This window comes from Miniopterus schreibersii (genome assembly GCF_964146895.1).
Source record: "Miniopterus schreibersii genome assembly, chromosome: 12".
NCBI classification, from domain to species: Eukaryota; Metazoa; Chordata; class Mammalia; order Chiroptera; family Miniopteridae; genus Miniopterus; species Miniopterus schreibersii.
The window spans coordinates 42,288,492-42,311,411 of NC_138112.1; the positions used below are offsets into that span (position 1 = coordinate 42,288,492).

Here is a 22,920-nt window from a genome sequence, read left to right on the forward strand (position 1 = left end):
AGAAATGTATTTCTAGTAAGTTCCCGAGTAGCGCTGGTGCTGCTGGTCTGGGGACCGGACTTGGGGAACACTGGGAAGGGAAGTGCGTGCGGGTGGTTGTGAAGAACAAGAAGTGATGTTTTAGAGGGAAAGGAGGTGGGGAGAGTGAGACTAGAACAGAGTGACTTTAGAAGCATGGGATGGTCACAGCTGTGGAAGATTTTCATTTGAATGAGCGTAGGGATGAGCATGGTTTAGGTAGGCAGAGAGTAAGTGTGGGGAGGCTATGACAGTGGCCTGGGAAGCCCTTGGTGGCCCCTCCAGGGCAAACCCTTTGCTAGTGGGGTTCTCAGTGTGCAGAGGTGGCCAAGACAGGAGGTCCCTCTTCCCTTGGGGTCCCATAGGTGCAGGGGGTTTGTCTATGTTCATCAGTTGACTTTCAACTATAAATTACTGATTCCAAACAGGTGACTGCCAGGGTCCCAGAGAACTTGAGGGAGTGAGTGGGCCTGAGACCTGTCCAGAAAGGGTTTCCTCTCCTACTTCAGTCTTAGAGCCTGTCACTTATCTTAGTTCTACTATGAACTAAAGTGTTAGAGGTGGTGTTGGAAGGTCCTTCAAACTAAACACAGGAGTCCCCACCAGAGGATGATCTCTTGGACTAGGATGAGAAACACTCAGCGGGAAGCTATTAGAGGGACAGAGGCTTGGGCAACAGGCTGAGAAAAAGGCAATTCCACTCTGAGGGTCAGCAGCTTCCCAGGCTGGGCCCAGAGGATAACTTGGAGCTATAACTGACTGAGCCATGCTATGAGTTAAGTTGCATCCACCCAAAAGATGTGTCCTTAACCCCAGTGCCCCCAAATGGGGCTATATTTGAAAATAGTGTTTATAGAGGTGATCAAGTTCAAATGAGGTCATTAAGGTGGGCCCTAATCCAACGTAACTGGTGTCCTCTAAAAATGAGAAAATTTGGACACAGAGACAAACACATACAGAGGAAAGATAATGGGAAGACACAGGAAGATGGTCTTCTACAAGCCGAGGGGCACCCGAAGTTACCAGAAACTGGGAGAGGCCTGAAACAGATTCTCCCTCCTAGCCTTAGAAGGAACCATGACAGAGTGACTGTTGTTTAAGCCACCAAGTTTGTGGTACTCTGTTACAGCAGCCTCAGGAAGCTAATGCACCATGATTCGTAGAAGAAGCCAACTGGTCTTAGCGACTGGATGGGGCATTTGCTGTGGGCAGTGTCACTGCCAAGGGCCGAGCAGTGGACAGCATTGGGAGGTGATGGACAAGACTTCAGGAGAGGGCAGTGTGGTCTGACGACCAGCATATGGGCAGCAGATGACGCTCCAGGGTACACTGAATGCTCCTGATTTCTCCAGGAACAAAGAGCTAGGGCTGTCTTCCAGGAGGTATGCCCTGAGCTTGCGATGGCCTTCCTGCCACCCTAGGCCTGACAAAGAAGGCTGGCAGCTCACACAACGAGCCCCCACTGCTTGCGGGGCCTCAGAGCCTCCTTTCTCCGAGATGTGGAGCAGGAAGGGCGAGCAGGGGTGTGCCTTTGGGTATTAGAACTCCAGGTTCAGAGGAGCCAGGCGTGAATCTCCACCGCACATAAAATGACTGTAAAAACCCTTTTCTTAATCAATAGTATTTTATTGACAGTTATAAATATTTTCCATTTGTCCCCTATTTACAGTTGCAAAATAGTTTATGATATTATACCTTCACCCACCATTCAGCATCTTTCTAGAAACTCCATGAAAATTGAATAGGAAATAAAAAGCTCTTTAGGGGGGCCCACCAACCTGGTTCCCCGGACTTCAAACACCCCCACACGGACAGCAGGCAACGTTGCAGCAGGTGCTACACAGTAGCAAAGGGGCAGGCAGGGTGGATCCCTGGTCAGGACTCCAGGCTCCTCAGGACGTTGGTGATGCTCCAGTGCTGGCCTGAGCACTTCTGCAGCACCAGCTGGAAGCCGAACTCCGAGTCGCTGTTCTCCTGCAGCTCCAGACAGCGCTTGGACTTGCGGTTCTGGATGGGGCCTCCCTAGGAGCCAGGGCAGAGAGTGGGGTCAGAGGGTGTGGAGGCAACACGGAGGTTTGGGGAGCCTGAGGCCTAGTGGCTGGTGCAGGCTGGGGCTATGTGTGTGTCTAGATGTCTGGGGTCCAGTGAGGATACGGGAGATCTGGGGCCTGCATTCCCATGAAGCCTGCGCTCTCATCTCTGACATGTCGGTCTCCTCCCGGAGAATAAACTTGTGCATTAGTTTCCTTCACAGAGCCCAGCTCTTCGCTAGATCAGAGATACCCCATCTCGATGTCCATCTACCTGGCTGGGGTGTGGCATCCTGGGTTGCTCCTACAGCTCATATACGGGGGGGGGGGGGGGGGGGAAGCTAGGCCCTGTTCCCCATAACCATAAGCTGGGGCCCTGCTCCGGAAAGCCTAGTTTCTTGAAACCACCGGTGATCAGCCTGAATTTGAGTATCACCAGACCTCCTGCTTTTAGGGTCTGTGCCCCCAACTGGATCTCTGGAGCCATCAGTCCCCTGGAGCCTGTCTATAAGGCCACTGGGCTCCCTCATCCCTGGACATGCATGGTTTTCCAATACTACTAGTGTTCTTGAATGTTCTGTGGCCATGCATACTCAGTTTATACCCCAAACACTCTGGGGCTGCTGGGTATGTGCCTGAGAGTCAGCACTTGAGTGTCTCTTAGTTATATTGAAAATGTGCTCAGTTGGGCTTTGGCCTCCCAAATGTGCAGAATTGCCTGGGCTGGGTGGTGGTCCATGTAAGTAGGCCCCTGGTAGTCCCAGAACCTTCTGTGTTTTTCGTCTCAGCCATAACCAGGCATCTGTGTGGTGCTACCTGAACGGCCTCCATACTTCAGCCATGGGGACCTTTGGCTTTGTGTGTCCACCTGCAGGGACAAAGCCCCCAGCCCCAAATCAGCACTTTCTTTCCCAAGTGGCTCTGCCTAGGAGCATCCTCCTCTCATGGAACAAAGATCCTTGTCTCAGGGGCATCCAGCAAGGGGACCCAGGCCATCCCTCAAGTTCTCATACTTGGATCAGCTCCTCCTTCTCCACCCCTTCCCTTCTGACTGGGGGGGTGAGGCCCATGTCCCCCAGTTCTATGCTTTTCCACGTTGAGTTCCTTGTGGAAGAATTTTGTATAATTTTTCCAGTCTGGTTGCCCTCCCTTTGTTTTGTGTCACTCAGAACTGACTGCAGAGCATAGACCACCTCCTTTCCACTGGACAATAGGTGCTTTCAACCTAGCCAAGGAATCAGCACTTTTGGAGGCCACACCACGATCCTGAATCACGCTGGGATGACTGTGGAGGACAACCTCAGTCATCCTCTCAGAGGCTGTGGTCCACCTTGGGTCCCCATTCTGTCCCTCAAAGGCTGGACTTTTGGACCCAGAGGCATCCATGTGACACCTGCTCCAAGCAAGGCCAGCCCACCTGTCCACCTGGCCCTTTCTATGGCTTCTGTGTAAATGCTTGCAGCTTCCAGGCCCTAGCACATCTGCTGCCACCCAGAGGCTCGGCCATGTGGCTGGTGCTTCTTTAGCAGGACTCCTGACCCTCCAACATCCCGCCCAGACCAGTGGTTGTCCCATCCCACTGCTGGGAGTGGAGTGCAGGCAGGGCTGGATGAAACCAGCCAGCTCTCTTATTCACAATGCCTGCTAGGGTTTCAGCACCTTGGGTGGAGAGGTAGAAAGGGACAGAGCTGAACTCAGATGCTTCTTTCCTGGTAGCCAGCTGTGTGGCCCTGAGCAATCCGCTCCCCCCTCCTGGTTCATTATCTCTAGGGACAGATGATCACTTCTGTCCTGATTACTGGAGGATGAGCTGGACAGATGGGAAATCCCTTTATCAGCTACAAACAACAAACGGATTTGAGGCTGTTCAAAGTATGAGGTGGGGGCTCCAGAGAAAGTGCACAGCAAGCAGACAGGGCCAGACCAAGTGCCCTCTCCACTCTGCTGTAGATTCTGACTGCTCAGCATGTCCTCAGGGGCTGGGCCAGGCCAGGCCTTGTCAACAGCGAGGCTGCATCAGCAACCCCTGGATCACAGGAGCTCAGAGAAACTAGTCCAAACAGGGGGCTGCACCCCCTCCTTTCCCACCAGCCACTCAGGCACATTCTGAACTCTCTTCAGGGCACCTTGCCAAGGCCGAGAGGAAGACAGGGGCAGAGGTCTCTCTGAGAAGTAAAGTGTTCCTTCAGAGACTCAGCTGTGACATTTCCCAGGCCCTACCCTGGCCCAACTATGCCCTCAGCACCCTAGAGACAGGAAGTGTGGTGACTCTGGAGCAGGAAGAGCCAGTGTGGCCTCAGGGAAGAATGTGGAAGAAATGGAATGAGGCCAGGAGCAGGGTGGGTTGAAGGAGACACAGCCTTTGTGAGAGTGTCTGGGTTCATCAGGAAGGCCACTCTGACTGCCATGTTGAGTATAGAGTGTTGGAGGGAGGGAGGAAGCAGGGACCTGTTAGCAGGCTCCTGTCCTCACACCCAGGACCAGCGGCAACCTCTGGGCCTTACCCAGGGCTCTGGGGGGCTGAGGCTTGAGGCAGAACATGGGGCTGACCCCACCCGCTGTGGAGGGTGCAGTCATTTGGTCTACTAGTCTAGTCGTCTAAATTATTTGTATAATACTTACAACTACAGGATCTGGAAACACATAATACTTTTAATTAAAGAATTTAAATAAGGGCAATTAAACCTGGCAGGAGAGATGCTGCGGCACACAGAGAGCTTAACTGGAATGGGAACCAAATTAAATATGGAAACAGCATTTAAAAAATCGAAAGCTGAATGTATAGACTTAAGGCTAATAATAATTCCCAGAGCTAAGTGCCCAGCCCAGCCTAGTTCCTTCTCCTGGGCCTTTCTGGAGTGGTGACTAGCAAAGACATGAGAGGTGATATGAGTGGAAGCCAAGAACATGGGCCTCTGCTCCCAGCCCTACCTCTGGCTCTCCCTGGCATGACCTGGGAAAGGGGCTGAGCTGCTCTGGGCTTGAGTCTTCTCCTTTGCTAAAGGTGCTATAGCTCTGGGGGCACTGATTCTCTCTCCACGTGGAGCACTGACTATGTGCACAGTGGCATGTGGATCCACGGTCCATCAGCCCCTTAGGCTGCGGCATTGAGGAACTGACCCCAGATCACACAGCCATGCATTTCCTCCCTGCCTCAGTTTCCCCAAGTGTGTGTCTGTGGCATCTGGAGATGGAACAGCTGGCACTGGACTAAGCAACCTGGCTCTCCTTGGAGATGTAGGCTGGGTAGATGGATTGGACAGAGTTCCTAAAGGGCTTGTTAAACCATAGATCACTGGGCCCCACTTTTCTGATCCCATAGCTTTCCAATGAGGCCAAAAATGTGTCTCTTTAAACTTCCAGGTGCTGCTGCTGCTGGTCCAGGGACCACACTGGGGACCGCAGACAGCATCCCTGTCTCAGGAAAGGGTGGGCCCAGCTGGTCGCTGGCACTCGCTTCCCTGAGGAGCAGCACTGGGAGCACCTGGGCTGAGCTCAGGCCGGTCTCAGGTCTGCAATCAAGGTGTCGAGCTGTGGGCTGAGTCCTGCATTGCGAAGACTTCTCTGTTTATTTCAGAGCTCCCGTCCCACTCTCCATTCTAATTCATTTTCCATGGGCTAGGGGCCTGATGAGGCTTTGGCTTTAAGCACAGGGGCTCGGGAGTTTCCAGGTTAAGCAGTTAATAATTAGTAATCAAACACTTCAAAGCATAGGTGGGATGTTAGTGCTGCTTACAGATACATGAGATTAAGCCATTTTTACAGGGGAAAAGGGTCTCTCTGTACTATGAATATTCAACACTGCATTTGTTCAATAACTACTTTGGTGTTTCTTTCTTCAGGGACATTTGGTGCCTGAGGGAGATCTGCCTGGGATTCATGGTGAAGCTCCACTGGACTGAGGATGGCGCAATGGCGATGTCCATTGCGAGAGGGGAAGGGGGTGGGGGTTGTGAAGACAGCAGTGTGGCAGGAGGGAGTGTGCTGAGCAGGCAGGAATCCAGCCAGTTCAGGTGCACCTGTGACTTGGCTTGGCAGGGAGACCCCAGCCCCGAACTCCCACGGCAGCCATCCACTGGCTTTCCAGAGGCGAGATGAAGGCAGCATGAACCCCAGATTGGACAGAATTCCCAGATTTGACCTTGGACAAATTATTCAATTTTTCTGTGCCTCAGTTTCCTCATCTGTAGAGTGAGGATAATTAAAGTATCTAATAGCATTGTCATGGGGATTAAGTGATATTTATAAAGCAGTTGCAGTAGTACCCAGCACACAGTAAGCACCATATAAATGCTTGATAAATACATTTCAAAACCTCCCCCAGGTCTGCATAGTGGGGCACTGAGCAGTCACGCCCGGGCCTGGCTCCTGATCTCTGTGGGCTGAGCAGGGGGAGAGGGAAGTGTGACTGCCATAAACTAATGATAACTAAGAAAACATCAGGGCCTAAACAGAGCTGGGCCAGTCCCCGAACTGGACAATTCCACACTTGCTCCTCCATGTGACATGGAAATGAAAAGCTGTTTTATTCCACAGGCGTATGAAATACCCGACTGTAGTCTTTTCTTCTCAGCACAAAATGTTCTCAAAGTTGGACATCCTGGCAGAGCTTGGGGACTGGGGCTGGGGAAAGTCAAGGACTCCTCCTCCCATGTGCTGGGAAATTCTTTGGCAGAATTAATGGTGCTCCCTGGGAAATGTGCTCTGCAAATAGGTTCTGTTTTGAGTAGGTTACTCATCTTGCATCAAATTATCAAATTAGACCCCACAAATCAGAGCCGACTGTCCCTGGACAGGCGGGCTTGGTGTGTGATCAGCTCTCTTCCGGGAAGTCTCATGCTCTGGAAACTCTCTTCTCTCCTGGCAGTAATAGAAACCTCTTGTTATCCTAGATGCTTCTCATTTAGAAAATGCATAAATGCTTCTATGAGAGTGAGAAAGCACCGCTCTGGGGTGTGGGGACGGCCCGCCAGTGGAACGCTGATCTCTGTGCCCTTGGACTCCCAGAGGGGTCTTGCTAAGGCTTCCACCGAAGAACCCTGACAGCCATCGGGAGTGGTGGCACACCCCAGTCTGGCAGGAGCGTGAAATACAGTCTGAGCACCCGACGATTCATCAGAGCCTCCTGTTTTCAAAGATCTTCATACAAATTTGTACTCCACTCCATACTGTACGCATACTTGATTTAATATAAAACATCCACTCCCTCCCTCCCTCCAATCCGGAGTTACAGTATAGGGAGAAGTGCCCGTTACCCTGTAACTTTGAGTACCCCACTTAGTGCATGTAGTTGGAATGCACTATCACCTAAAAGTGTTCTTCGTAGGAACTAGGGATTATCCAGCTGAGCAGGGCCCTTTGACTATTACATTGAAATGTCCTTGAAATACAGCAAAAATATATTTTTTTCTTTTCAGCATGCATAAGTACAAGGAAAATCATCGAAGGTTGGATTTTGTTCATCTTTGGGTCTCCCACACACTGAGCTCCAGACCTGGCATGTTGGAGGCCTTTAATTAATATTTGTGCATTTTTAAATGAGGGACTCCTTCCTTTGATCAACAACATACTGGATGTCTCCTCTCCCAGGCTTCCCGTTAAGGGCTGGAGATACTGAAAGTGTAAGACAGTCCTGCCCTTCAGTCTGCTGGCTGACAGAAGACAGGGGCATGGAGTGAAATAACAAATGATTCCACAAAGTGGGGGTAAACATGACCCTCATACAAGAAGCTCAGCTCATTTTCAAATTCACGCTGCTTTTTACTAAGGCAGAGCCCATGGGGCTTTTCAGTGAAAAGGCCCTTCTCAGGATTGCTGTCTAACTTCAGCTCAGAATTACAGAATTTCGGGGTTGGCAAGCCCTTAAGACCATCCAGTCCAGCTCCATTTAGAGCTGTAGAGCCTTAGGTGGCCTGCAGAGTATCCCCTGAACCCACCTCTTTTCTGAACTGCCAACCTCGTGTCTGGACAACTCTGACTGTGAGAAAGCTGTCCTATAAATTGTCCTGGATTTTCTCCACTGTTCCTCCTTCAGGGCCACACAGGACAAGTATGCTCTCTCTTGCATAGGGCAGCCCTTCAGATATCTGAAGGCACAGCTCAGGTACTCCCTCCCGATATCTTCCTGGTCCAACAGTCCCCATTCCTTCAACTGGGCCTTTAAATGAATAGATAGATTTTAAGGAAGCTGGGCGTTAGAGGACACACACCACGACATCCTTCCTGTGGCAAAAACTCCTTCAATAACTCACGCATTTACTTAGCCATTCAAAAGCAATGGCGGCAGAGGGGACAGTGGGGGTCTCATTACCACTGAGAGGCACACAAGGCTCTCTTCCGTAGTGACCTGATATCTGCACCCTTCCTCTCTTTCCATTGGTCCAGGGGACTCTTCACTAGCACCACATCTCCAAAGGCAGAATCCCCAAATCTCAGCATGCAGGGTACTCTCAAAAGATAGAAAGTCCTAGACTTCATGCATGTGAACTTATAATCTCAGGTAGTTTAGGAAATTCTTTAAACCTGCAGGAGTCATGAGCTAGAAAAGTCACCCAAGGCAACACCTACCACTTCTAATGTTAATGAAGTTTCATCATGCTTTGGTATGGTGCCTTTAGAGACATGTGCCTTGCTTGAGAGGGACAACTCTGATGGCCCACTGGTTGTTCTTCAAACCCAGAGCCTGGGGTGGTTTGGATTAATAAGCCCCCCTCACAACTACCTCCATTTAACCCATCACTACTTCCAATAGACTGTTGAAATGTCTCTCAAAGTCCTACCAGTAGCTGCCTGGCTCCAGGTCCCTGTGCTAAACAAGTCACCCTTCTCTCACAGAGATAACGGAGCTGCCCCTTCACCTGCTTGCCTGTCTGCAGCCTCTTTTCTTCCAACCCGTCCATACTCTGCTGCCAGAGGGACTCAGACCCATCTTTTCACTCCACTGTCTAAGGACCTCCCTTAGCCCTCCCTTTGCTTTTAAAATGAAGTCCAAACTCCTTAGCTTCCAACAACCACCATTATCTGCTCAAATTGACTCTTAAGTCTAATCTCTCTCTTGCCCTTGTTGAAAATTCCAAATTCAGTCCACAACATCACTGAATTTTTATTTCTCAAGTATGCTCTGCTTTTTCTTGCTGTTGTCCAGGCTGAGCCTCTACATGGAATGTTCTTCTCTCTTTCTATACCTGGGAACTGTCCTACAACTTTCAAGATCTGGATCAAACAAGCCTCGAATGTTCCCTGAGTTCTGCAGACACAGCCTGCCAGCCTGGGCTCCCAGGACACCGTACCCTTCTCCTTCTGCTCTCATCACCCAGTTTTGCTGTGAGTTTACATGCCCACGAGCTCCTCCAGGGCAGAGGCCATGTCTGAGTCATAGCAGCACCCCCGGTGCCCAGCCCTGTGCTCCATAAACGTTTGATGAATGACTGAAGGAAAGAATGTTCATTATTGGAAAATCGCTCATCAGAGCCCTGCTTGTCAGCGTTACCAAGAGATGTTTTCGTCAAACGTGGTTTCTCAGTGTCATAATCGAACGCTGTCCTGATTCATCCTGAAGCATTGAGAATTCAGGAGAGCTTCCCAGGGTTAGAGGAAAGGCATTTTATTTGTTGAACAGAAAATCAGGGTATGAGATGGAACACTAAGATATGCAAATGCCTATCTTTGTAGGCGAAGGGGGGAGAATCACACTCGATTATTTTGAAATTAATTCAGCCTGAGTGTCTGTGGAGTTTAAATGCAGCCCTCAGGGGAGTAAATAATGCAGACTGTGAAACCGGGAAGGAGATTTAAAATGCTCCACTAAAAGCTCCTTTCAGCCCAACTTCTACATCAGAAAATTCTAGTTGGTAGGATCCCTATGTAATTTGCAAAGATTAAAACCTGTTGCAAGAAAATCTGCCCAAGTACACGACGTTAATCATTTAGGAGTCTCCCAGCATCCTCTGGGCTTGTCACTAGTCGTTCCTAACCAATGTAGGCTTGGGGACAAATTCCAGATCACTTGATAAGTATTGATCATTTTGCTTTAAACAAAAAATTCACATATGTTAATTTTAAAATATCAAGTAAGAGTAGCCGCTCTGGATTTGCAAATAGGGATTTAAAAATATTATTTCCAAACAGTTGCCTTGGTAGAAGGATCAAAGATGTGACTGCCAAAGCACTCTGGGAGTTTTAATTAGATAGATGCCTACATAGCTGAAGGCTGCCCCGTCCCCGAACTCCACGTGACAGCATGGCCTACTTTGTTGGTCACTGTGTCCCTTCAAGCAGGAATCCTGCGGGCTGCCTGTTCAATGCCATATGCTGAGATGAGGAAAGGAAGGAGCTGGATTTGGGGTGTCTGCTTCGAGGACACCCATTTTAGCAGAATGTTCCCTTCTCCATCCCCATCAGGGATGGAGAAATGAGATGAGGGCCAACAAGGGGCACAGAGGCATCCAGATCTGCGCAGATGAGCTGAGTCACCCAGCCCCACCACCTGTGGGAAGGCTGTGAGGGCTGGAAAGGAGGCAGATGGGCCTGCCTTGGAGGCTGGGATACTGAAGCACCCTGGATTCAGGTTAAGCTGCCTGTTGGAACTGTAGCTCCATGGCTCTTGGGCTGTGTGACAGTGGCCAGGTGATTTAATTTCATGTGGCATCTTTCAGATGGAGTTGCTATCTCATTAACACTGAACTGCATGAGGCTGGACACAGAGAGGGGCGGTCCCACAGAGGGGGCTCTGTTTCCCTGGTGATTCCAGAGCTCCTGGGAGGAGCAAGGCCTCTGAAGGGACCAGGGAGCTTACTTTAGTTCAAGAACACTCGCATCTGGGTGACACAAAGTCCCAGAGCAGCAGGTGCCTGGCTGGGCCATGACCTCCAGGGACTATTGCAGGGAACCCTGGGTCTTCTCCCCTGCCCCTCTCCCAGTGAGATGAGGCACAAGGCCCTTCACAAAATGGCCCCAAGACACTGTCTTGGGTGGCAACCTTGTCACCTGCAGTGACCCCTATTGGAGGAAAGCAGAAGGGAGGGTCATAGATCAGAGCCTACCCAGCACTGTCTATACCTGGAAGACTGGGTTTCATCTCCTGAGAAGGGGCTGTGTTGAAGGAATTCCAGAGTTTAAGGCCAGAGAAACCGGAGTTTAAATCCCAGCCCTACCTTTACTTGTGACTTTGTACAGGTGACTCCCCACTCTGAGCCTGTTTCCTTATATTTAAAAATTAAATAACATGATAATAAAACAACAATGACAATATAATAATAACCCAATTCACTAATGCAAGTGAAACTCCTTGCATGTAGTAAGTGCTCAATAAATCCTGAGAATTGGCTGGAGTCACAGCCTCCCTCTGGCCACAGTGTCCCTCTCCTCCCTTACCCTCCTTGGTCCCTGCCTCCCCCCATCTCCTTTGCTCTGGCTCCTCCTGGGGGCTCTGGGCTCCTACCTGAGAGAACTGCCAATGAAGCTTCATTCTCTTGGCTTTGGCGTAACTGCACTCTATGAGCCGTGGCCGGCTGTTGACGTCCACCAGGCACTGGTTGTCGTCGTCGTCGATGGTGGGGCTTAAGACGCCCACGTGGATCTGCTGACTGCTTGTGTAGTACACGTTCTGGGGGAAGGAGAATGAGGTTAAATGCTGACAACCCGAAAGGTGGGGAGGGTAAGCTGAGCTTCTCCCCAAGCATCTGGCAAAGGGATCAGAACTCAGTGGCTTTCAGATATTGCAATGGACAAGACAAAATCCTTTAACATTACGATCCAGTACAGCATCTGGTCCACATGCACAACTGAGACAAATTTTTCAAGAAATGAAACTTAGCCTCCCTATATGCAATACTTCCCATTCTGTTCTTCCATTTAAAAACATTGGTCAAAACCTCTTAAATTGATTTCACCACCTACTGTTTAAAAAATACTTCTTGAATCCATTATTTCTGGCATGCTGACTTCCTCCCTCCATAAGTACTTTATGCAAAGATATTGTGCATGGCCAGTAACTAAAGAGTAAATATCTGGGCCACACTTTTAGGGGGTTCAGGGACTTGTGGGATGGGAGGTATACAACAGGGAATTTCTATCCACACTAAGACTGTGTACAGCAGGTGTTGGCAAACTTTTTCTTAAAGGGCTAGATGGCAAATAGTTTTGGCTTTGCAGGTGTACTGAGAGGTTCCCAAGATCACCCCCAGGTTCAGTGATTTACTAAGACTCACAGGACTCAGTAGATGGCTGCACTCAGGGCTATGGTTTATTACAGTGAAAGGACACAGATCAAGTCAGCAAAGGAAAAAGGCACATAAGGTGAAGTCTGGGGAGACCCAGGCTAAGCTTCCAAGGGTCCCCTCCCAGAGGTCTCAAAGGATGCACAGAATTCCTCCGGCAAAGAGCTGAGACAACCCGTGTGAAGGGCTGTTACAAGTTAAGCACCCAGAGTTTTTACTGGGGCTCATCACGTAGGCAGCCTCTGCCTGGTATGTACGAAAATTCCAGCCTTCCAGAAGGAAAGCAGGTTCACACAAGCAGTTTAGGCACAGTGAGCTACTCCTATCAGTGTGGGAATGGTGGGAACCTTCCTGAAATCCAAGTTCCCAGACTCCAGTCAAGAGCCAACCCTGTAAGCAGGCCTTTCCAAGGAGGGGATCACTGCTATGCTGTTTCTGTACTGAGGGCCACACAGTCTCTACCAACCTGACCTTGCCACTGTAGCATGAACACAGCGACAGATGACACATCAATGAATGGCTGCATCCACTAATGCTTCACTTACAAAACAGGGGCTGTCCCATGGGCTGTAGTTTGCTGGCCCTGGTGTGGAGGAAAGCCACATCACCCTTGGCCTTCAAAGATTTCAGTCACTTCCCCAAGCAGTGGTTCCCAACAAGGACTCTAAGTGGGAGGCCATAGGGTTCTGTGAGCTCTTTTCTTCACATTCCTAAATGAATTAACACTCTACCTATGATTAGACCTCTGGGCAAATCGAGATGCCACATTTCTTTGCTTTAGGTTAGAATTCAGGGTGGGCCCTCTTATGATCTTGATCTATTAAAAAAATTTTCACTGGTAAATATATTTTTGATTCATTCCAAATGACAAAATGAAGTATTTCTTGCTTTAGTTAAAAAAGGTGGTTGACAAGGACTTTTAAAACATGGGTACAGGGCACCGAAGGGGGTAATTAAGGGGTGGTTCCTCAGGGCCATGTTCTTTCTGATGCCTGGAAGTCCAGGGAGGGGGTGGAGAGATAGGCAGGGTGACTCCAGACCTAAGAAGAACCTCAGGCCAGGGTATAAGTCAGGGCCCCAACAGGGAACAGATGGCACACTCAAAATAGGAGAACTGCCGAGGATATACTGAAGGCACAGTTCTCAACAGCGTGGGTGGGGTGTAAGGGCACCACAGGGATAGTACAGGTCCCTGGGGATGGTAACGTAGAGCTGTTGTTATTTCTAGGCCCAAAGGGAAGAGAGGAGAGAGCAGTTACCAGAACCTATAAGAGAAAAGTTATGTGGAACCGGTTGACTTGAGAGAAGATTCAGGAAGGAAGGTTTGGGGGGTAATGGTGAGTGGTGGTGAATAAATACCCTGACTCCACCCTCCCATCCCCACTCTTCTTCTGCTGGATCAGCCCATTGGCAAGACCCATCTGGAAGCCAGAGCACACGGGAACCCTTTGAAACACTCCATAAAGTCGACGTCTCAGAGTTGAAGGAGGTTGGAGGGACAGGTGGAAGACACTTACTATAGCAAGGATCTGCTCTCTAAGGTAATTTCACAAGTTAGCAAGTCCATAGAAATAGACACTGAAACTACTCAAGTTTATTGATTCTTCCCATTCAGAGGTGAGGGACCATGGTGACCAAGTTCTGAGCAGAGGCCAAGTGCAGAAGCCCCGGCTTCAATGTGGAGATGTGACCAGAACACAGAGGCACGGGAGGCTATTCAACACCTAAACTGGGTAAGAAGTGGGCTTTGACTCAGGATCCCGGCACCATCCTTTTGTGGCCTGGATTTCCAGTTGACCACCAAGGAAAGCTGATGACCTGCTGTGGCTTCCAGTTTATTGGAGTTGAGGGAGAATTTGATAACTGATACGATTTAGGAAATCAAACAGATGCAGTTAAGCGTCTCACCATCCACCTATCCATCCATTCATCCATCCATCCATCCATCCATCCATCCATCCATCCATCCATCCAACAACAAACAATCTCTAACTTGGTTCTGAGAATAGAAATGAGAAAGCTATGACCCCTGTCCTGGAGGATCCAACAGCCAAGGTAGGGAAACGAACGTATCAGGAAATAATGGCCTTAATCTCACTAATATAAGAACTGTCTCCGCTTCTTCCACTCGCCGACCCCAACTCTTGCTGCTTTGAGAACAGAAATGAAAACTCAGCACCTCCAGAGCCTTCCCTGAATATGCAATGTGAGGCCTCCGTCTGTCGCCTGGGCTTCCTCCCCAAGGTACACAGCTACTTCTTCCCTTGGGTTGAGGGCACCATGCTCTCTCCTCAGCTTGTGTGCCAGGACCCAGGCTTCCCGAGGCTCAGGAGCAAGGCAAGGACAGTCAGGGAGCCAGTCACTGCCCGCCCTCCTCATCCCCATTAGGGTCTGGCTCTGGTTTCCAGGGCAGGCTCCACAGACACATGTGGCTGCCCAGGTAATAGCTGAAATCAGTTTTACCCACTTAGCTGCTCTGAAGTGCTTGGGGAAGACGCCTGAGAGATATGCGCACTTATGACTGGTACAGCTGTCATCAGAGCTGTTTATTGCTCCAGCGTCTGGGAAAATCATAACAGGAACAGACAGTTGTTATTTAAAAAGCCAACAACAAAGTGCATCTCACATGGTGCAACCGTGAAACCGGCAGATCATGGAGACTCAGCAAAGGGGGTTCTCTTAGGGTACCCCTGGGCACCTCAGAAGCCCAGCCAGTGGTGGACTGAATCAATACATGGCCTGAATTCAGAAAAGAGGGGAGACAGTTTGCTACAAGATGCCTGGTGTTAGTGCCTGCAGGCTCAGCAAGCACAGCTGTGCTTTCTGAGCAATGGGGAGCCTGGGAGGTGCCAGGAAGAAACGACTCAGAACTGTGGTTGCCAACAGGGGTAGTTTTGCCAATCAGGGAATATCTGACAATGTCTGGAGACATTTCTGGCTGTCATGATGGGGCAGGGGACAGGCTGCTACTGGCATCTGGTGGGTAGAGGTTAGGGATGCTCTCAACATCCTACAACGCACAGGACGGCACCCACAGCAAAGAGTTATCCAGTCTAAAATGTCAGTAGTGCTGAAGTTGAGAAACCCTGACTCACATTGATAATAATAAAAGCTGAAATATTTTTAGCTTTTACTACCTATCAGATATAAAATAATTTATATGCTTTATCTCGCTGAATCCTAAGAATAACTCCAGTAGACAGGTGCTACCATTATCCCCATCTTGTAGATGAGGAAATTGAGGCACAGAAAAACTAAGAAACTTGTCCAATGTTGCACAGGTGGAGAATAGTAGCTGAGAGTCAAACTGAGGCAGGTTGATTCTAGGGCCACACATGATCTCTCACCTTACTTGCCTCCCTTCCTCGGGTCACACCGGGTCCAGCAACCAGGCTGGAGTGAAAGAGGCTGGGAGGCTGGCCTGGAAGCTTCCTTGTGATCCTTTCTAGTCCTGAGGGGTCCTGGCCTGAGGGAGTGGCAGCAAGCTGGAGGGGACTTTACTAAAAGGCCCATAACATAAGGTGGCACAAAGTGCTGAGAGCAACATCCCTGTAACTCATGCCAGAGGTGGAGGGCAAGCTGTTAGCCTGTCTGTGGATATTTTACAAACCCCTGGGCATAGAAATGACATCCCCGACCATGCAGCTCCTCCTCAACCGCAAATGATTGATTCAGCTCATCACACAGCCCATGCAGCTCAGCAGGGCTACAAACCCCAGCTTGGCCTTTCATTCTTATGTGTCCAAGAAAAAGAGAAAAATCATGGGCAAGGTAAAAGAACACACATCCCATCTTGGGTCTCACACCAGAGGCATTTTCCTCTCCCTCAGGTTGGGGGAAGAAGTGATGACTAATAGCTAAGCTGGGGAGCCCACAGAGCCCAGGACACTCCTGCCCTCAGGGCCTGAGAGCCAAGGCCAGGCAAAGAGCCCCAGGGCTGGAGGTTCCTCGGCATCCCTCCTCCTCCAGGCAGAGACCGAGGTGTGGCCTCCACAGGATCCTCCCCTCACATGTATTAAACATCACCTCACTGACAGAAACTGCCACTGGGGGAAACTGCCTCAGGGAGGTAAGGGGGAAAGGAAAATAAACATGTATATATATATATTTTAATTCTCATTGGACCATATGATTTTAGAAAGAGAGGAGGGGGGGGGGAGAGAGAGAGAGAGAGAGAGAAACATCGATGTGAGAAACATCTATCGGTTGTCTCCTGTATATGCCCCCACCAGGGATCAAACCTGCAGCCTTTTGGTGTATAGGACAACACTCCAACCAACTGAGTCGCCCGGCCAGATCCAAACATAGTTTTGTATACCTGTAAACCAGGCCCTCTGCTAGGTACTTTCCAACCTGTGGTCATCTTCCAATTTTAAGGATAGAAAACAGAGGCTAAAAGGGTTTATAAACCTCACCAGGATGCGCATGTAGGCTGCTTTTCTCTCCCTTTCCTGCCTAGGGGGAGGTCCCAGGGAGGGCTGAGGTCCTGGCAGTTCAGGGCCTGCACCCCACTCTCCAGTGGTCAAGCAGCCCAGACAGCCTTCCCTAACCCTTTCCTTCCCTTCAGCCTGGGCTGGAGCTGGGACACCACCTCCAACCCCATCCCAAATCAGCTCAGGATGGCTCAGGCAAGGAGCGTGGCTCCCTAGAACTGTCCTGAACTTGTCCCTCAGAGCCAGCCATGTAACTAGCAGGGCCATTTCCACCAGATTGTCCACACTGAGCCCTGGGAACTCCAAGAAGGGGGTTTGGGGGCCCCTCAGGGAAGTCAGGCCTGGGAAGATAGGGCTGGTAGGTGGGGTTCTAAGGTCCTCTCCCAGTCCAATCTTTTGTCTTTCTTATATTTGGTTTTCATATAACATTTTGTTCAAACAAAAGGTTACAGAGAGTGAAAAGGTAAGAAAAGGTTAAAAAAGTATGAAAAGCACTGCTCTGAAACACCAGCCCGTTGGTCCAGGAGGGGGATGCTAAGGCTGAGTAAACCTTCCTTAGCTATACTCCACCCACGGGATTTGCAGCACTCAGATGACTGGCTTCAACCTCCCGTTTCCACCCTCCACTCCCCTGTGCTCTTTAATGTGACCGATTTACACATTTTGCAATCACTCAATCCCTCTTCCACCCAGACTTCCATAACTACTTCAGGATACCGGAACCTCTACGGAAATTCGGGAGCCGTCCCCAAGCTGAGCGGAGACTGAGATGAAAGAGTCCTGGGAGGGGCAGAGGGAGAGGGGAGGGGGGCCTCCCGGATAAACCAGGAACTCGGAGCTAAATCACTTAAGAACATAAACACTTCTAGGCACAGCTGAGGTACCAGTTCTCTTCCAGACAATGGGCATGCAGATTCTGAGCAGCATTATTTCCTCCCCGATGATGTTTCCCTGGCAACACCGCCAGCCTATGGAGCAGGGCCCTGAAGAGTGGGGCATCTCAGAGACACTGAGAGACACTCTCTGGAGCATGGAGCGGCAGCGGTGGGCTTCGGCTAAAACCTTCCTCAGCCTGGAGAGTGGGGAAGGGGGTGAGGGGGCAGAGTCACAGCGGGACACACTCTTTACAAGAGGTTCTAGAACCTACCACAGGGAGAAACAACTCTATTGGCAGGGTGCTCTCATGCGGAGAGTGACCGGGGTGAACCAGCCGCCTCATGGTCGTTTCTCTGGATACTCGGAAGGCACGTGTGTCCTAGAGGGTTGTTACAGGCCAACAAAGCATAAAGAGCCCAGCTCCCCGTGGAAGTGACACAGTGGAGTGACACAGTCTAGGGGTTAAAGATCACACATAATGGGGTGATTACAAAGTGGCAAAGATCACTGAATGGAGGGCCAACCTATGGGCCGGACCAGTGCAATGGGGAGGGCTTTCTGGAGGAGGGGATTGCGCTGGGCCCGGAAGAGAAGAAAAATCAGCCAGCAAACGAAATGTTGGACAGAGGGATCAAAAGGAGTCAAACATCCTAAATGCAGTCAAGCGAGGGTGTGCTCTCCACCTTGGCTGCACATTAGAGCCATCTGGGAGCCTTAAAAGCCACCAATCACAACCTTAGAGGGTGGCATTTACTTCAGGTGATTCTGTTGTGCGGCCGAGGCTGAAAACCAGCTGTATTTCCAGCCCGGGGAGGAAATGTAGACAGCACCTCTGACCTCCTGGGTTCCAAGCCCCCCCTCACCAGGTGGGAGCAGCTGGATCCCCCATTTGTTTTAATGACTCTGATAAGGGTGGCCAAGGGGTTGGGAAGCACTACTGTTTAGGACAATGGTTCTTAAAATGTGGTCCCAGCATCATCTGGGAACTTGTTAGAAATGTACATTATTGCACCTGACACCACAGACCTACTGAATCAGAAACTCTGAGAGCAGAGTCTGGGAATCTGTGCTTTCACAAGCCCCCCAGGTAAGGCCGGTGGAGGTGAGCACCAAGACCACTGGTCTAGGAGAAACGTGGCCCACTGGAGTAGAGAGCATGGGCTTCCAAGGCGGGCGGGTCTCCACCCTCACTTCCTGGCTGGGAGGCCACGCTGAGCCGTGGTCTCCTGACCTGCAATATTGATAGCTCCTAGTCTGGCCACAGGAACTGCAGGGCAAGAATAAGGCAGGCAGGGACCCCCCCTGTCCCTCTGAGCCCCCCTGCTCATAGGAGGGCAGGAGGAGACCTGGGGGGGAGAGACCAGCTGCCCTGCCTCAACCGCCCTGATCTCTGTGGCCCTGTCCCGAGTCTGACTGGCCAGGAGGCCTGTGGGTAGGAGTCATGGAAACTACAGACAGGCTGAGGGCTTGGTGACCGAAGGCATGGTGGGGGCAGGGGGAGAAGAGCAGAGCGTGGCCTCATTAAATCTCATTAGCGTGGTGGCTTTGACATCTATAATACATGCTGGAAATGGGCCTGTCGTCCTCACCAAGAATGAGCTTCTGGACCGCCGGCCCTCTGCAGTCAGGGCGAGCTGATTTAAGAGTCTGGTTACTGGTCATTAACCCCTGGACACAGAGGTTAGTTACTGTGTTGAGGGCCGCAGGGCACTGATGTTAAATCAGGAATGAAGGGGAGTTGTTTCCAAAACGACCTATGTTTCCTAACCACAGAACCAGGTAGATAGATATAGGGACTGGAAACACTGCTAAATGTTCGGCTTGCTGTAACTATGAAGGAGCAGAAATGTGGCAATCAGGTCCCTAGCTTAGAGCCCCTACTTCCCCCAGGAGCCCACTTCCCTGGTGGAGGGAAACAGAGGAGGCTAAGCACCAGGTCTGGGGAAGAGGTTTACAGTTGGCACTCAGCCCACAGTCAGTAGTGCATCCAGTTTAATTCAGCAAACATGCCTTTGTGCCCTCCAGGGGGCAGCCTGAGCTGAACACAGAAGTGCAAGAGAAGAGCCAGACGCGCCCCCACCAGGAGCTCTCCTTGTGGTGGAGAGACAGTCATGCTGAAGGGTGAAGGAACAGCCTCATGGGCAGGTGTAGAGCAGATTACGGGGGTGGTAAGGCAGGGGGGCTGAAGAGCTTAGACAACACCCTTCTGGAAGCCAGAGCTGTGACTTCAGGTCAACTGTCCTTCCATCTGAGGGGTTCTCAGAGTCTTTTGAGTCAAAAGCATTCAAGGGTCTTGGGAAGCAAGTGTGGCCTAGAGATGCCTCAGGCCACTCTGCGGGCCTGTCTGCAAGAGTTCAGCTGTGGGCCTGCAGGGCGGAAGGAAGAAAAGCTGAGCTTTGGACCAAGGAGCCATCTTTGAACAAAATACAATAGAAAGGGCTAAGCTCGGGTTGATTTCTGTCTCCCACTGTGCACCTGAACCACACAGCTGGGGATGCAGTGCTGGCACTCTCCTCTGTCTAGGAAGTTAGATTCATAACTGTCTGTCTGTGTGTTTTCCTGTTTCATTCCAGGCCTTGGACCCACAGCACAGGTGTCAGCCAATCTCCCCATCACTGACTTTGGGACTGTTTGCAGCCCGACCAGACTGATCAGAAACCCTAATCCCCACCTTGCCTTGTCTCCCCTTCCTGTGTCATTCTGAGCTCCAGGTGTCCCTTGGGTCCAGTGTTTCTGTGAGCCCCTTTACCCCAAGAGAGAGTCAGGTGATGAGGTCACGCTGGACTTCCACCTTGGAGACTGAGGGTTGAGCACTAGTGAATTACCACTGAGAGATCAAAGACAAATCAAATAAGACGGCTGCAGGATTCTTGATGCTGAGAGTTTTATTTACTTTCTTATAGTAGCATTTTGCCTCACTCTGGCCATAAGGGTTAGACATGTTTCATAGGATGACCAATCAGAGAACCCCCTCACCTTGACCCAGGGGTTGGCTCCAGGATGGGAATGTGGTCCAGTCTGGGCCAATAAAAGTCTTTTCTGGGATTTTCTGTTTGTGGGATCCAGCTGGAAGGTTCTAAGCCCAGAGGTACCTATTGCCTTCTTCCTCAGGTAAATCAGGGAAGCCCCTTTCCCCTTAACTATAGGAGAGACTAAGGTATGAAGGGAACCAGAGTCAGGAGGGAGGGAGAGAGAGAAAAAAACTACATTCAGGACCTTGTATCCAGCCCTGCCTGAACCCAGAGCCAGACATGGACTTGTCAGTTATATGAAATGATAAAATTTCTTTGGCATTTAAGTTGGTTTGAGTAGAGATTCTGTCACTTGCAACCAGGAGTCCTGACTGATACAAAACATACAGGAGACATTTCCACAACACCAAAAGGTGAGGCAAGAGGTTCATCAAGCCATAGAGTCCAGTGTCTGTACCCACAGGGTGAATGTAAATGTCACATGTGTATAAGGTTTATTCACTCATTATCATGAAGCAAGTGACTTGTTTGAATAATAAACTACCGAATTTGAAAATGTCTAACTTTTGTTTAGAAGGTGATGAAATACCTCACTCACTTGCATACCAGTGTGCTTTCTTCAGTGGGTGAAGCTAGTGAGCCTGGGGGTTCACACAGCTTTGGTAAGCCCCCAGGAGTGGGCTGAGTATGTAAACATTAGCCAGCATTTGGGTATAAGTGGAAAGGGTGAGAACTGCAGAGAAAGCTCCAGTTATGGGGAAATAAGATCAACATGATCCAGGATGAGGGCAAGTGCTCTGGACTGGGATCGCTGGCTGAGCCTCAGTTTTCTGTAGCCTCCTGTGTCTGTTTCTGGGGAGCAGTGCTTCCCAACTCCCCTACCTGGGTCTTAGCCTTCAACCAGGCTCCACTGCTGTGGCTGTCCACCTGTTAATCCTGCTCTTTGCCTGGCCGCCTGACATCGGGGCTTGTCTTGGTAGCTCTCTCCAGCACAGCCCTCTGACAAGCAAAGGCTACTCCAGATAGAAACGTGCTGCAGAGGGAGAGATGGCAGAGGAGGCCCAATCCCAGTGATGGCCAAGGTGGTGGGCAGGCCCCAGCTGCTGAGAGCTGGCCTTGGCATGGGGAGGAAGGAGGTGCCCCTGGGGGGGCTGCTGTCAGACAGATGAGAGGGTGCAGAGCCAGGAGTTGGGGCAGGGAGCTGTGAAGGGGCAGGAGGAGGTGTCATTGCACTTGGCTTTCAATGTTTAATCAATGACCCAGCTCCTCTGAGAACGGCTCTGACCAAGAGTGGGCCCCAAAAAGTCTGTATTCTGTGACTCTACATGCCCATTAGTGAGAGTGGAGCTGTAAGAGGCCAAGAAGTCTCTCTCTTCCCAGGAATTTAAAACATGGAATTAAGAGAGACAGAGATGAGGCAGCTCTGCAGCTAAGACATGTTCAGCTGGAGAAAACCCATGAAATTTTACTGCTGAGGCAGCTGGAGCTGCCTCCATTCCTGCCTTCACCAGTCAGCCCTACCTTTGTCTACAACCCCAGGTTCCCTCTTTGTTTTTAGCTTAAGCTACCCAAATTTGTCTCAGTTCTTGTGTTGATAATAACCCTCTCCCCTGAAATGAACAAATACAGTTTGCTGGCTCATCAGGAATTTATCTTCAAGAAGTCTTCAACACCTGCTATCTGGCTGCTGGGTCTCATTTGGGTCCCTATTTTGGAAGGTTCTGCTCAAAGCCTTTTAGAGCTGTGTCTGCTCGTCTGCCGCCAGCTGTATCATCTACTCGACAGAGAAGATGGAGCATATCAAGTGCACCAAGGAAAACGTGTCCTGACATTCCTCTTTTCCAAACACAATATTCTGCCAACTCTGCATCTGTGTGTGACAGCCAGTGCAGGCTCCCTAACTACTCTGAGAGACTGATTCGTTGCCCCACTCCACGAGGCCTCTTCTGTGCTCCCCTCCCGATGGAGCTATTACACATCTCCTTGTAGCTAGTGTCAGACTTGGCTGCATGTCTATAACTGTGAGATGTGAGTGGGAGAGATCACTCACAATGATCTCACTTCCAATCAGAAGCTTTAAGTGCAATCATGCGATCTATGACTGGACTGGCAGAGTACCTGATGGGGGCTGCTTCTTTGGTCCCAGCAAAGAAGAGATGACACCATGCTGGAGCTGGACCATAATGACCATGAAGCACGAGTGAGAAATAAGCATTTCTTGTTTAAACCACTGCAATTTGGGGTTTAATTTAAGCTGAACGATGAAGGAATAGATGCTAGGTGAGGAGTGGTGCCAAACCTCAAACTGTGGGACATTGACTTTAAGGACAGAAAGCAGGTGGTGAGAACCATCTCTGGACGTTGGAAAGATAGT

At 50.2% G+C, this 22,920-nt stretch overlaps 1 protein-coding gene across 2 annotated transcripts in view; it reads right to left on the reverse strand.

The window, feature by feature from the left end:
* Nucleotides 1-1,620: 1,620 nt before the first annotated feature.
* Nucleotides 1,621-22,920, reverse strand: part of GALNT18 (polypeptide N-acetylgalactosaminyltransferase 18) — a 275,266-nt gene continuing 253,966 nt past the window's right edge. For both annotated transcript variants that reach the window (XM_081153870.1, XM_081153869.1), the window contains 2 exons: nucleotides 11,488-11,652; nucleotides 1,621-2,040 (listed from right to left, as the gene is read on the reverse strand). In XM_081153870.1, the coding sequence (XP_081009996.1) occupies nucleotides 1,894-2,040; nucleotides 11,488-11,652 (312 nt within the window). In that variant the 3' untranslated portion in view covers nucleotides 1,621-1,893. The remainder of the gene's footprint in view (nucleotides 2,041-11,487; nucleotides 11,653-22,920) is intronic.